The 15,358-nt window shown below is 42.3% G+C and overlaps 1 protein-coding gene across 1 annotated transcript in view; it reads right to left on the bottom strand.

The window, feature by feature from the left end:
* Positions 1–9,593, bottom strand: part of A2ML1 (alpha-2-macroglobulin like 1) — a gene marked incomplete at both ends in the record, with an annotated part of 48,670 nt that extends 39,077 nt beyond the window's left edge. Inside the window, 4 exon segments of the mRNA XM_082850960.1 lie at positions 727–779; positions 8,386–8,548; positions 8,859–9,042; positions 9,529–9,593. Coding sequence (XP_082707086.1) covers positions 727–779; positions 8,386–8,548; positions 8,859–9,042; positions 9,529–9,593 — 465 coding nt within the window.
* Positions 9,594–15,358: the final 5,765 nt, after the last annotated feature.

Raw genomic sequence — 15,358 nt, 5'->3', positions numbered from 1 at the left:
TATAAGTAATGCTTTCTCCAAAATTATCTTTTAAATTTTCATTTGAATACATGGGCTGTAACTGAAGGAAAAAGAAGACAGCCAGGAGTGTCTGAGAGGTCTTTCAAAAGCACTTAGAAATGACACAAGAAAAAAAAAATTGAGAGCAAACCTATCATAAGGCTAATGATTCTAGCAATCAGGTAGTTGAAGGAAAATTTAAGTATTCACCAAATGTTACCACATTTTTACCTTTGGCAACAGAACTTTACCTTAAAAGAATTGTCTGCTCTATAAATTACCTTGCCTCATAGCAAAAAAAAAAAAAAAAAAAAAGATGGTGGGGGTGGATATTCTTATTTCTTCCTTCTGTTAAATACACTCCTGAATTATTTCTTAGTATTTGAACTGCAAAGCCACTAGGTGTCACTCCTGGAGGGAAAGTCTTGAAGTTTGCAAGAAACTCTTTTAAAAACAGCAGCAAATGGAACCATCTCTCAGGAATGTTAACCTAAATGATGTTCTCAGCTATCAAACATGTCAGCTAGATGCCTCTGCATGTTTTCAGGCAGACAAGGGCGGGGACGATTTGGATGTGTGCCCGGAGTCTAGAACTCCAGTTCCCACAAGCGTTCTGCACCTAGAGGGCCTCCCCACCCCGGAAAGAATCTCTTCTCTTCTCTCTTCTCTCTCAGTCAGCCCTACCCCTTTCCCTTTCCCTGTCCCTCTTCCCAACTAAATTCTCACCTGGTCATTCACTGGAACAAAGTTGCTGGTGAGGGTGACGATGCGAAAATGCACTAGAAGGAAACAGGCATCATTAGCAAAGGAGATTTTTTTCCCCTCTCAGAATCTTTCTTTCTTCTACCCTTTCTGCTTCCTCACACATACTTCTTTTTTTTTTTTTTTAACATCTTTATTGGAGTATAATTGCTTTACAATGGTATGTTAGTTTCAGCTTCACAACAAAATGAATCAGTTATATATATACATATATTCCCATATCTCTTCCCGCTTGCGTCTCCCTCCCTCCCACCCTCCCCATCCCACCCCTCCAGGCGGTCACAAAGCACCGAGCTGATCTCCCTGTGCTATGCGGCTGCTTCCCACTAGCTATCTACCTTACGTTTGGTAGTGTATATATGTCCATGTCTCTTTATCGCTTTGTCACCGTTTACCCTTCCCCCTCCCCATAGCCTCAAGTCCATTCTCTAGTAAGTCTGTGTCTTTATTCCTGTTTCACCCCTAGGTTTTTCATGACATTTTTTTTTTTTTAATTCCATATATATGTGTTAGCATACGGTATTTGTCTCTCTCTTTCTGACTTACTTCACTCTGTATGACAGACTCTAGGTCTATCCACCTCATTACAAATAGCTCAATTTCGTCTCTTTTTATGGCTGAGTAATATTCCATTGTATATATGTGCCACATCTTCTTTATCCATTCATCCGATGATGGACACTTAGGTTGTTTCCATCTCTGGGCTATTGTAAATAGAGCTGCAATGAACATTTTGGTACATGACTCTTTTTGAATTATGGTTTTCTCAGGGTATATGCCCAGTAGTGGGATTGCTGGGTCATATGGTAGTTCTATTTGTAGCTTTTTAAGGAACCTCCATACTGTTCTCCACAGTGGCTGTATCAATTTACATTCCCACCAACAGTGTAAGAGGGTTCCCTTTTCTCCACACCCTCTCCAGCATTTATTGTTTCTAGATTTTTTGATGATGGCCATTCTGACTGGTGTGAGATGATATCTCATTGTAGTTTTGATTTGCATTTCTCTCATGATTAGTGATGTTGAGCATTCTTTCATGTGTTTGTTGGCACTCTGTATATCTTCTTTGGAGAAATGTCTATTTAGGTCTTCTGCCCATTTTTGGATTGGGTTGTTTGTTTTTTTGTTATTAAGCTGCATGAGCTGCTTATAAATTTTGGAGATCAATCCTTTGTCAGTTGCTTCATTTGCAAATATTTTCTCCCATTCTGAGGGTTGTCTTTTGGTCTTCTTTATGGTTTCCTTTGCTGCGCAAAAGCTTTTAAGTTTCATTAGGTCCCATTTGTTTACTCTTCTTTTTATTTCCATTTCTCTAGGAGGTGGGTCAAAAAGGACCTTGCTGTGATTTATGTCATAGAGTGTTCTGCCTATGTTTTCCTCTAAGAGTTTGACAGTTTCTGGCCTTACATTTAGGTCTTTAATCCATTTTGAGCTTATTTTTGTGTACGGTGTTAGGGAGTGATCTAATTTCATACTTTTACATGTAGCTGTCCAGTTTTCCCAGCACCACTTATTGAATAGGCTGTCCTTTCTCCACTGTACATTTCTGCCTCCTTTGTCAAAGATAAGGTGACCATATGTGCGTGGGTTTATCTCTGGGCTTTCTATCCTGTTCCATTGATCTATCTTTCTGTTTTTGTGCCAGTACCATACCGTCTTGATAACTGTAGCTTTGTAGTATAGTCTGAAGTCTGGGAGCCTGATTCCTCCAGTTCCTTCTTTCGTTCTCAAGATTGCTTTGGCTATTCGGGGTCTTTTGTGTTTCCATACAAATTGCAAAATTTTTTGTTCTAGTTCTGTGAAAAATGCCAGTGGTAGTTTGATAGGGATTGCATTGAATCTATAGATTGCTTTCGGTAGTAGAGTCATTTTCACAATGTTGATTCTTCCAATCCAAGAACATGGTATATCTCTCCATCTATTTGTATCATCTTTAATTTCTTTCATCAGGGTCTTATAATTTTCTGCATACAGATCTTTTGTCTCCTTAGGTAGGTTTATTCCTAGATATTTTATTCTTTTTGTTGCAATGGTAAATGGGAGTGTTTTCTTGATTTCACTTTCAGATTTTTCATCATTAGTATATAGGAATGCCAGAGATTTCTGTGCATTAATTTTGTATCCTGCCACTTTACCAAATTCATTGATTAGCTCTAGTAGTTTTCTGGTAGCATCTTTAGGGTTCTCTATGTATAGGATCATGTCATCTGCAAACAGTGACAGCTTTACTTCTTCTTTTCCGATTTGGATTCCTTTTATTTCCTTTTCTTCTCTGATTGCTGTGGCTAAAACTTCCAAAACTATGTTGAATAAGAGTGGTGAGAGTGGGCAACCTTGTCTTGTTCCTGATCTTAGTGGAAATGCTTTCAGTTTTTCACCATTGAGGATGATGTTTGCTGTGGGCTTGTCATATATGGCCTTTATTATGTTGAGGAAAGTTCCCTCTATGCCTACTTTCTGCAGGGTTTTTATCATAAATGGGTGTTGAATTTTGTCAAAAGCTTTCTCTGCATCTATTGAGATGATCATATGGTTTTTCTCCTTCAGTTTGTTAATATGGTTTATCACATTGATAGATTTGCGTATATTGAAGAATCCTTGCATTCCTGGAATAAACCCCACTTGATCATGGTGTATGATCTTTTTAATGTGCTGTCGGATTCTGTTTGCTAGTATTTTGTTGAGGATTTTTGCATCTATGTTCATCAGTGATATTGGCCTGTAGTTTTCTTTCTTTGTGACATCCTTGTCTGGTTTTGGTATCAAGGTGATGGTGGCCTCGTAGAAGGAGTTTGGGAGTGTTCCTCCCTCTGCTATATTTTGGAAGAGTTTGAGAAGGATAGGTGTTAGCTCTTCTCTAAATGTTTGATAGAATTCGCCTGTGAAGCCATCTGGTCCTGGGCTTTTCTTTGTTGGAAGATTTTTAATCACAGTTTCAATTTCAGTGCTTGTGATTGGTCTGTTCATATTTTCTATTTCTTCCTGATTCAGTCTTGGCAGGTTGTGCCTTTCTAAGAATTTGTCCATTTCTTCCAGATTGTCCATTTTATTGGCATAGAGTTGCTTGTAGTAATCTCTCATGATCTCTTTTATTTCTGCAGTGTCAGTTGTTACCTCTCCTTTTTCATTTCTAATTCTATTGATTTGGGTCTTCTCCCTTTTTTTCTTGATGAGTCTGGCTAGTGGTTTATCTATTTTGTTTATCTTCTCAAAGAACCAGCTTTTAGTTTTATTGATCTTTGCTATTGTTTCCTTCATTTCTTTTTCATTTATTTCTGATCTGATTTTTATGATTTCTTTCCTTCTGCTAGCTTTGGGGTTTTTTTGTTCTTCTTTCTCTAATTGCTTGAGGTGCAAGGTTAGGTTGTTTATTCGAGATGCTTCCTGCTTCTTAAGGTGGGCTTGTATTGCTATAAACTTCCCCCTTAGAACTGCTTTTGCTGCATCCCACAGGTTTTGGGTCGTTGTGTCTCCATTGTCATTTGTTTCTAGGTATTTTTTGATTTCCTCTTTGATTTCTTCAGTGATATCTTCATTATTAAGTAGTGTATTGTTTAGCCTCCATGTGTTTGTATTTTTTACAGATCTTTTCCTGTAATTGATATCTAGTCTCATGGCGTTGTGGTCAGAAAAAATACTTGATACAATTTCAATTTTCTTAAATTTACCAAGGCTTGATTTGTGACCCAAGATATGATCTATCCTGGAGAATGTTCCATGAGCACTTGAGAAAAATGTGTATTCTGTTGTTTTTGGATGGAATGTCCTATAAATATCAATTAACTCCATCTCGTTTAATGTATCATTTAAAGCTTGTGTTTCCTTATTTATTTTCATTTTGGATGATCTGTCCATTGGTGAAAGTGGGGTGTTAAAGTCCCCTACTATGAATGTGTTACTGTCGATTTCCCCTTTTATGGTTGTCAGTATTTGCCTTATGTATTGAGGTGCACCTATGTTGGGTGCATAAATATTTACAATTGTTATATCTTCCTCTTGGATTGATCCCTTGATCATTATGTAGTGTCCTTCTTTGTCTCTTCTAATAGTCTTTGTTTTAAAGTCTATTTTGTCTGATATGAGAATTGCTACTCCAGCTTTCTTTTGGTTTCCACTTGCATGAAATACCTTTTTCCATCCCCTTACTTTCAGTCTGTATGTGTCTCTAGGTCTGAAGTGGGTCTCTTGTAGACAGCAAATATATGGGTCTTGTTTTTGTATCCATTCAGCCAATCTGTGTCTTTTGGTGGGAGCATTTAGTCCATTTACATTTAAGGTAATTATCGATATGTGTGTTCCTATTCCCATTTTCTTCATTGTTTTGGGTTTGTTATTGTAGGTCCTTTCCTTCTTTTGTGTTTCTTGCCTAGAGAAGTTCCTTTAGCAGTTGTTGTAGAGCTGGTTTGGTGGTGCTGAACTCTCTCAGCTTTTGCTTGTCTGTAAAGGTTTTAATTTCTCCATCAAATCTGAATGAGATCCTTGCTGGGTAGAGTAATCTTGGTTGCAGGTTTTTCTCCTTCAACACTTTCAATATGTCCTGCCACTCCCTTCTGGCTTGCAGAGTTTCTGCTGAAAGATCAGCTGTTAACCTTATGGGGATTCCCTTGTGTGTTATTTGTTGTTTTTCCCTTGCTGCTTTTAATATGTTTTCTTTGTATTTAATTTTTGACAGTTTGATTAATATGTGTCTTGGCGTATTTCTCCTTGGATTTATCCTGTATGGGACTCTCTGTGCTTCCTGGACTTGATTAACTATTTCCTTTCCCATATTAGGGAAGTTTTCAACTATAATCTCTTCAAATATTTTCTCAGTCCCTTTCTTTTTCTCTTCTTCTTCTGGAACCCCTATAATTCGAATGTTGGTGCGTTTAATGTTGTCCCAGAGGTCTCTGAGACTGTCCTCAGTTCTTTTCATTCTTTTTTCTTTATTCTGCTCTGCAGTAGTTATTTCCACTATTTTATCTTCCAGGTCACTTATCCGTTCTTCTGCCTCAGTTATTCTGCTATTGATCCCATCTAGAGTACTTTTAATTTCATTTATTGTGTTGTTCATCGTTGCTTGTTTCATCTTTAGTTCTTCTAGGTCCTTGTTAACTGATTCTTGCAATTTGTCCATTCTATTGTCCATTCTATCTCCAAGATTTCAGATCAACCTTACTATCATTATTCTGAATTCTTTTTCAGGTAGACTGCCTATTTCCTCTTCATTTGTTAGGTCTGGTGGGTTTTTATCTTGCTCCTTCATCTGCTGTGTGTTTTTCTGTCTTCTCATTTTGCTTATCTTACTGTGTTTGGGGTCTCCTTTTTTTTTTTTTTTTTGCAGGCTGAATGTTCGTAGTTCCTGTTGTTTTTTGAGTCTGTCCCCAGTGGCTAAGGTTGGTTCAGTGGGTTGTGTAGGCTTCCTGGTGGAGGGTACTAGTGCCTGTGTTCTGGTGTATGAGGCTGGATCTTGTCTTTCTGGTGGGCAGGTCCACGTCTGGTGGTGTGTTTTGGGGTGTCTGTGGACTTATTATGATTTTGGGCAGCCTCTCTGCTAATGGATGGGGTTGTGTTTCTGTCTTGCTAGTTGTTTGGCATAGGATGTCCAGCACTGTAGCTTGCTGGTCGTTGAGTGAAGCTGGGTGCTGGCGTTGAGATGGAGATCTCTCGGAGATTTTTGCTGTTTGATATTATGTGCAGCTGGGAGGCCTCTTGTGGACCAGTGTCCTGAAGTTGGCTCTCCCACCTCAGAGGCACAGCACTGAGTCCTGGCTGCAGCACCAAGAGCCTTTCATCCACAGGGCTCCTTAATTTGGGATGATTCGTTGTCTATTCAGGTATTCCACAGATGCAGGGTATATCAAGTTGATTGTGGAGCTTTAATCCGCTGCTTCTGAGGCTGCTGGAAGAAATTTCCCTTTCTCTTCTTTGTTCTCACAGCTCCCAGGGGCTCAGCTTTGGATTTGGCCCCGCCTGTGCGTGTAGGTCGCCGGAGGGCGTCTGTTCTTTGCTCAGACAGGACGGGGTTAAAGGAGCCGCTGATTCGGAGGCTCTGGCTCACCCAGGCCGGGGGGTAGGGAGGGTCACGGAGTGCAGGGCGGGCCTGCAGTGGCAGAGGCCGGCGTGACGCTGCAGCCTGAGGCGCGCCGTGCGCTCTCCCGGGGGAGCCGCCCCCGGATCCCGGGACCCCGGCAGCAGCGGCGGGCTGCACAGGCTCCCCGGAAGGGCGTGTGGCTAGTGACCTGCGCTCGCACACAGGCCTCCTGGCGGCGGCAGCAGCGGCCTTAGCGTCCCATGTCCGTCTCTGGGCTCCGCACTCTTAGCCGCGGCTCGCGCCCGTCTCCGGAGCTCTCCCTAGCAGCGTTCCCAATCCCCCCTCCTCGTGCACCAGGAAACAAAGAGGGACGTAAAAGTCTCTTGCCTCTTCGGCAGGTCCAGACCCCTCCCCAGACTCTCTCCCGGCCAGCCGCGGCGCACCAACGCCCTGCAGGCTGTGTTCACGCCGCCAACCTCAGTCCTCTCCCGGCGCTCCGACAAAAGCCGGAGCCTCAGCTCCCAGTCCCGCCCGCCCCGGCGGGCGAGCAGACAAGCCTCTCGGCTGGTGAGTGCCGGTCGGCCCGATCCTCTGCGCTGGAATCTCTCCGCTTTGCCTTCCGCACCCCTGTTGCTGTGCTCTCCTCCGCGGCTCCCAAGCTCCCCCACTCCGCCTCCCGAAGTCTCCACCCGCGAAGGGGCTCCTAGTGTGTGGACACTTTTCCTCCTTCACAGCTCTCTCCCGCTGGTGCAGGACCCGTCCCTATTCTTTTGTCTCTGTTTAGTTTTTTCTTTTGCCCTAACCAGGTACGTGGGGGGTTCCTTGCCTTTTGGGAGGTCTGAGGTCTTCTGCCAGCGTTCAGTAGGTGCTCCGTAGGAGTTGTTCCACGCGTAGATGTATTTCTGGTGTATCTGTGGAGAGGAAGGTGATCTCCGCGTCTTACTCTTCCGCCATCTTCCCGGAACTCTCACACATACTTCTTAGTCAGCAAAATCCCATCAGGTTTTACTTTTGTAATAAAACCTAGTCTGACAGAGAGCTCACACCCCAAACGGTTTTTCTTCCTGGCTCCTGACTGTGAAACCTCAGAATGGAATCCCCTTCTAAGGCAGAAGGAACAAATACGAATCACAGGGCTCCGGCCAAATGCCCTTGATGATGCTCTCTGATTTGTACACAAGCAGCTTGCTGTGAGAACCAAGGATCCAGTTACACCTGCCAAATTCCATTCCAAGAGAAATGTGTATTTTGTTTTATTTTATTTATTGACTTATTTGTGGTTTTGGCCGCACCACTCGGCTTGTGGAATCTTAGTTCCCCGACCAGAGATCAAACCCAGGCCCACAGCAGTGAAAGCACCGGGTCCTAATCACTGGACCACCGGGGGACTTCCCTGTATTTTGTTTTAGATACACACACACAGTAGCAACTCCACCAACTAGTCTTTTGTGTTTGTAGTACTGCATGTATTCAACACCCATAACCCTTCATCCCTCCAGACCCCCCTCTCTTCCTTGGTCCACCGGCCTGCCACCAACCCACAAAGCCCCTCTACCGATGGGTGCAGCTGTTCCCAGGCTTTTGTCTCATCCCATCTGTGTGCCTCTTACCTTGCTGCCCTGGGTTATAGACAGGTTTGTCCGTTTGTATAAAGATGCCATTCTGCTGCCTCCGAATTAGAACGCTTTTCTTCTCCTCAAAGTTGATTTTATTTCCAGTTCCTCTCACCCGGACCGTGGCTACTTCTTCTGTGCCACCAGAAGGAAGTGGTACCTGGCCAAGACAAGGGAGCTCTGGGAAGGAGTAGGAGACTGGGGGAACAGAATCAACCCGTCTCAACCCAAGAGGGAGAATCAAAGGAAAGAAATGAGTTAGATAGGGGTAGCAAGGGTAGAGCCATTAAAAAGTTGCCAGAGGATAATATCAGAAGTTATGTCCAGGAATTGAAGTTTAGGAGAGATAGGTTTAAAGGCCATGGCAAGAGTAAAATTACAGAAAACATACTTAAAGAGAAATTATAGTGAATACCCAGGAAGGAGAATAGGAAAGTTGAGGACTACAGTTGGGCTAAGCCTGTACTTACTGAAAAGGACTTGCAATGCAAGAGCTTCGTCTCCGATCCAGAATGTGTTAGCAATGTGTGGGTCTTGCCCTTGGTCTCCAGACTGATAGTAAATTTTACATCATCGTACCCAGGGCTCAGATCCAAACAAACCTTCTGAGTAGAAGGGAACTTAAGAAGAGCTGGTAATGTCACCAGGTAGTTTCTGTTGAAGAAGCAAAAGGATTTCAGGGCAGTAATGATACATCTATTTAATACAAAATTAATCCCTCTCCTGAGCACTCAGCATATAGCAATGAATTAAACAGACCAAGCCCCTGTCTTTATGAGCCTTATTTTCTATAAGGGAGAAGCAGAAAAGTAACAAATAACTCAGTTTACAGCCTTAAACCTCCCACCAGTAGACCATCATTGAGAACCTGGACCTAGGGTACCACGGAGGAAATTAGTTCTCTTACAGAGAACAGGGTACTAGGAGGCTACTATATTTTAATATCATTTTTTTTTTAAGTTTCTTCCTGTCATCTTACCTTTTCTCTCTGGGTAAAGAAAAAGTGAAACCAAAGAAAGGAAAAGATGAGAAGGAAATTAAAATAAACCAGAGGTTATCTCCTGTTCCCCATAGTTATATTTGAGAAGGATAGACAAAGAAGCCGCCTGCCCTAAATCAACGCTGACACCAGCCACTTACAGTGGGCGTCTTTCTGCCATGGCTGGCAATAAGGCTAATATTCCTAAAAGGAGTTGAGCCCACATCTTTGCGGGTGGGACAGATTCCCCAGGACCAGGAACCAGAGGTCTGCTCACCCACTGTGGCATATATATGGAGCTATGGCTGATGCCGCAGCCAATCACCTTTTGGGGCCTCAGGCAGAGGTGGTATACCAGGGTAGGGCTTCTATTCACTTCCTCAAATTTATTTCTCCCTGAAACATTCACACTGGCTCAGCCAGTCTATAAAACCTGTTTGGGGGGAAAAAAACCATGCTGAGTATTCATAGCGGTAAAACTCTAAGAACAAGTTTTAGATCCTTCCCTTTTTTCTGGCTTTATTCCAAATTCCCATTCCCATTGGATCTTTTTTTCTCTTTTTATTATTCTATTAAGACTTATTTGGGGGACTTCGCTGGTGGTACAGTGATTAGGAGTCCGCCTGCCAATGTGGGGGACACGGGTTCGAGCCCTGGTCTGGGACGATCCCACATGCCATGGAGCAACTGGGCCCGTGAGCCACAACTACTGAGCCTGCGCGTCTGGAGCCTGTGCTCCGCAATGAGAGGCCGCGACAGTGAGAGGCCCACGCACCGCGATGAAGAGTGGCCCCCGCTCGCTGCAACTAGAGAAAGCCATCGCACAGAAACGAAGACCCAACACAGCCAAAAACAAATAAATTTTTTAAAAAAACAAAAAACTCACTCACTTAAAAAAAAAAAAAGACATATTTGGGAGCACAGGAATGGGAGCAGTATCAATACAAAAGTATACATTTATCTAACTGGGAATTTTTTAAATTAATAATAAGTATTATTGTGACTGTATGGAAATAGGAACATATAAACTCATAGAAGAAATACAAAGTGGACAATCTTTAAGGGCAGTTTCACAATACACATCAAAAGCCTTTCAGATTTGCATATTCTCTGACTCCTATTCTGGGAATGTATTTTTATGGGGAATGACAGCAGGCACGTACACAGAAAATGTGTCCACTCTGAGTTTCTTCCCATTGTTCTTTATAATGGCAATTCCTGAAAGCCACCTAAAGTACAAATTAGTGAGGATACTTTCTAGGACCAATGACCAACCCAAATCAAGCCAACTTAAACAAAAAAGAGTTTTGAATAACTGGAGAGGATCAGACATAAAGAAAGAACTGAACCAGAGAAACTCTGAAAACTTTATGACCTGGAATTAGAGACTTGATCCTGCCAGGACTCATTTTCCCCCCCAATCTTTCTGTCTTATTTGCTCATCTCCTGCCGCACATAGGATTTCCTTCAAGTGGTGGGAAAGATGGCAGCTGTGAGTCCTCAATCCAGAATCTCCAGCTCTAGGATCCCAGTAGATAAAAATTTTCATCTAAGTTATAGAAATTTCTGAAGATTTTGTTCCTCCTTTCACATGCTCACTTCTGAATCAATCATTGTAGCCAGGCTACTATGACTGGGAGTTCCTGGGTCATTCTGAGGCCTGAGTGATAGGCTACTGTGATTGATAGCCCCATAGAGCCACATGGAATTGGGGAGGAAAAATTCTCTAAAGAAAGAAGTGTTGTGGACTTCCCTGGTGGTCTGGTGGGTAAGACTCCACGCTCCCATTGCAGGGGGCCCGGGTTCAATCCCTGGTCGGGGAACTAGATCCCACATGCATGCCACAACTAAGAGTTCGAATGCTTCAACTAAAAGATCCTGTGTGCCACAACTAAGAACCGGTGCAGCCGGAAGGAAGCAAGGAAGGAGGGAGAGAGGCAGGGAGGGAGGGAGGGAGAAAGGAAGGGAGGAAGGAAGAAAATCACAGTTTAAAAAAAAGGAAGCGGGGCTTCCCTGGTGGCTGGTTGAGAGTCCGCCTGCCGATGCAGGGGACAGGGGTTCGTGCCCCGGTCCGGGAGGACCCCACATGCCGCGGAGCGGCTGGGCCCGTGAGCCATGGCCGCTGAGCCTGCGCGTCCGGAGCCTGTGCTCCGCAACGGGAGAGGCCACAACAGTGAGAGGCTCGCGTACCGCAAAAAAAAAAAAAAAAAGAAACTAAGGCTCAGAGATGTTTAATAAGAGCTAATGAGAGTCAGAGCCAAGGGTTGATTATGTGAATAAAAGTTGAATTAAACAATAAAAAATAAAAAAAATAAATAAATAAAGGAAGAAAGAAGTGAGTTGGGGTAAAGATGCTGGGAAAATAAAACATTAAGTCTATTACAATGCCCCATAATATGAGCTTGGTTGAATAAACTGCCGTATTAATACAAAGCAATTCTATTCAGGCATTTAAAGTAATGTTTTCAGGACAAAAGGAATTGTTTGCAATACTAACTGAAGGGGTGGGGGGAGGAAATATGATACGAAACAATTTTTAGGAATTTCCACTTCCTTTATAGATGTAAAAAACTGGAGAGAGCATTGCTCTCTCCCTGGCAGTGAGGAAAAGCCAGACAAACTGCAAAATCACAACTTTTCTTGAACCAAAAAGTTGAATCTGAGAGCTGAGTCAAGGCTGCAGCTCAACTAAGTAGCCTGAAATCTAAGGAGACACAGTTCCTCCAGAGCAGAGACTGGATGTGTGGGCTGTCTCATCTGTGCCAGAACATGGGAAGTATTTGGGCCATCCTAGAAGCAAATAAGAAGAATACAGCTAAAGTTTTAACGAACTACTAAAGGCCTGTGTGGGCTTGAGCAACCACCAACAAAAACTCTGTGTGCCACAGAAGCAAGGGAAGTTTGTTGTTACTCACGGGTTCTTTTCCAAGACCTTGACCAGGTGCTCACAAGAAAGACTAGGAGAGGATGACAGACTAAATTAAGCCTCTCTTCGTAGTACAGGCAGAGTGGACAATATTCTCTATCACTGCAGGAAAGGGCCCAGATGCCCATACTCTTCTCTCAAAAGTCTTAAGCCTCTGGGGGGGAGCAGCAAATACTGTTGCCCCCATCGTTGCACAGGTAAAAACCCATTGTTGCCAAGAAAAGGATAGAAGGAAAAAAATTCTACCCTGGGGGAGGGAAAAGAAACAGTCCTCAGTCAAGAGTTCTAGGCCAGTATTTTCAGAGGTCTCCTGAAACTGAAGGAGGGGCAGGAAAATCTTTCCCACACAAGACCTGCCACAGACACACAGCAGAGGCAGGCAGGGAGTAGAGGCAGGAATCCTGAGAAATCTCATTCTCCAATGTCCAGGTATATAAAAACTACCTAAGGCTGAAAAGGAAGAGGACCATAGAGAACCACCCTACCCCTCAGCACCACCCTAGCAAACACCAAGTAACTAGTAGTAGCAGTCTGCCACTGGCAGAGGAGCAAGAACTTGGAGAGGAACTACCTCTGTATACTCCTACAAGGTGTATAAAGAAGGTTGAGAGTTGAGGGTGGAGAACAAACACTGAGAGATCTTTCCAGCATTCCAGACCCCACCCTAAGCCTAAGATACCGAATTTGCAGCTTATGGTGCCCTGGAAGTAATCTTGGCAATAGCAAAACCTAACTCCACCTCACCTTTTAACTAGATTGACTCTATCCACCATGCTAAACTGCCTGAGAAGAGGCACAAATAGTGTTTACCTAAATCCCTCCTATTCTACACAAGATGTCTGGCATTCAATCAAAAATCATATAATCTACCAAAAGAAAAATAACAAAGAAGACAACCACCTGTCTTCAAAGTACAAAGCAATTAACAGAACCAGGTTCAGAGATGATCTACATGTTAGTAGTATCAAAGAAGGACTTTAAAATGGCTGGGAGCAATCTTATAAAAGATCTAATGAAAAAAGTGGACAACAACCATGAACAGATAGGGAATTTGAGAGTAAAGACATAAGTGATAAAGTCAGATAAAAATGCTGAAAATAGGGCTTCCCTGGTGGCACAGTGGTTGAGAGTCCGCCTGCCGATGCAGGGGACACGGGTTCGTGCCCTGGTCCGGGAAGATCCCACATGCCATGGAGCAGCTGGGCCCGTGAGCCATGGCCGCTGGGCCTGCGCGTCTGGAGCCTGTGCTCCGCAACGGGAGAGGCCACAACAGTGAGAGGTCCACGTATCGCCAAAAAAAAAAAAAAAAAAAAAAAAGCTGAAAATAAAAACTATGGTATCAGAGATGAGCAGCTCCTCCTAAAGGCGCATTACTAAACCTGACACAGCTAAGGAAACAATAAACCAATATCTACCTTGAAGATAGGTCATTAGGATTACCCAAACTGAAACATCAAGAGAAAAGAGGAGAAAGAAATAGAACAGAGTATCCAAGAGCTGTGGGACAATATCAAATGGTTTAATGTACAAGTTATTAGAATCCTAGAAGAAGAGAGAAAGAACAAGCAGAAGAAATGTCTGAAGAGATAACACATGAGAGTTTTCCAAAAGTAATGCAAAACATCAAACAATAGATCCAGGAATCATAGAGAAGTCCAAGCAGGATAAATGCTAAAATAAAACACACCTAATCCATCATGTTCAAACTTCTCTAAACCAGAGATAAATAGGGAGTCTTGGAGGTGGCCAGAGAATAAAAGACACATTATATATATATATAAAAAAAAAAAAGAATTACAGCAAACTCCTCATGAAAAACAATATTATCCAGCAGACAGTGGATTGACATCTTTAAAGTACTAAAAGGAGGGGGAAAAAAATGGAAATCAGCATTCTGTACCCAGCAAAAATATCTTTCAATAATGAAAGGGATAAAGAGTTTTTCAGACAAACAAAAGCTGAGAGAATTTATTGCCAGCAGATCTATGCTACAAGCAATATTAAAGGGAGTTCTTAATTAAGTTAGAAGATAAAACAGGGGTTGACAAACTATGGCCTGTTGGTCATATCCAGCCTTTCACGGGTTTTGTAAATAAAGTTTTATTGGAGCATGGTAATATTCATTTGTTTACATATTATCAGTGTCTATTTTGTGCTATAGTAGATTTGCGGGATTATTAGAAACTATGTGGTATGCAAAGCCTGCATTATTTACTATCTGATTATCTACAGAAAAAAGTAAATGCTGACCCCTGGAATAACACACCATACAGAAACTGCACAAATAAATGAAGATCTCTGGAAATTATATCAAATAAAATATAAAAGGCATTTAAATCAATTTTCAATCACTCTAAAAGATAAATGACTGCCTAAAGCAAAAATATAATTCATTCTGAGCTGCAATGTAGAGGTAGTGTTTTACATGTCAAAACAAAGGAACTGAAAAATGAAGAAAGTTTGTAGAACCTGCTTAGCATACTTCCTTTGGCACCTTTTCCTTCTCTCCTCCTACTTTGAATTTTCTGATTCTAAATTTTTCCTCTCTTCTTCCCTTTGTAACATGTTCAGGGCCCACCACTACACATGTCTACTTCTCACAGCTTTTCTAAAATCACAGAAATACACCTTCATTCTCTTCAGCCAAGAATCTTCTTTTACCCTGGCCCTTTGATTTTAGTTTATAAGATTTTTTTAACTTTGGGATTCTGCTGAACATTTTCCAACCATGTGGATCTAAAAGAGAAGTGAGAATGGAGACAAGTATGGTTCCAGCTATGCACGTCCAATAATATATTAGCTATGCAATGAAAAAATAGTAATACCTAAGTTAGGGAGGGGTGCTTATTTACATGACATGTATTTAACTTGGATACCTAGGAAGTTAACTTCACTGCTAAGGGAGATTTAAAACATCTATTTACTGCTCCAGCAACCATAAGACACCAATCTTGCAGAAGAAAGATAATTGTACAAAGAATCTGTACAGAGGATGCCATTTATTAGTTGTGTGACCCATGACAAGTTGTTAACCTCTCTGTGCTTTTGTTTATTCATCTATAAAA

Source organism: Leucopleurus acutus (genome assembly GCF_964270905.1).
Source record: "Leucopleurus acutus genome assembly, chromosome: 11".
Classification (NCBI taxonomy): Eukaryota; Metazoa; Chordata; class Mammalia; order Artiodactyla; family Delphinidae; genus Leucopleurus; species Leucopleurus acutus.
The sequence above is the reverse complement of the archived record's forward strand: the minus strand, read 5'-3'. Positions and strand labels throughout refer to the sequence as shown.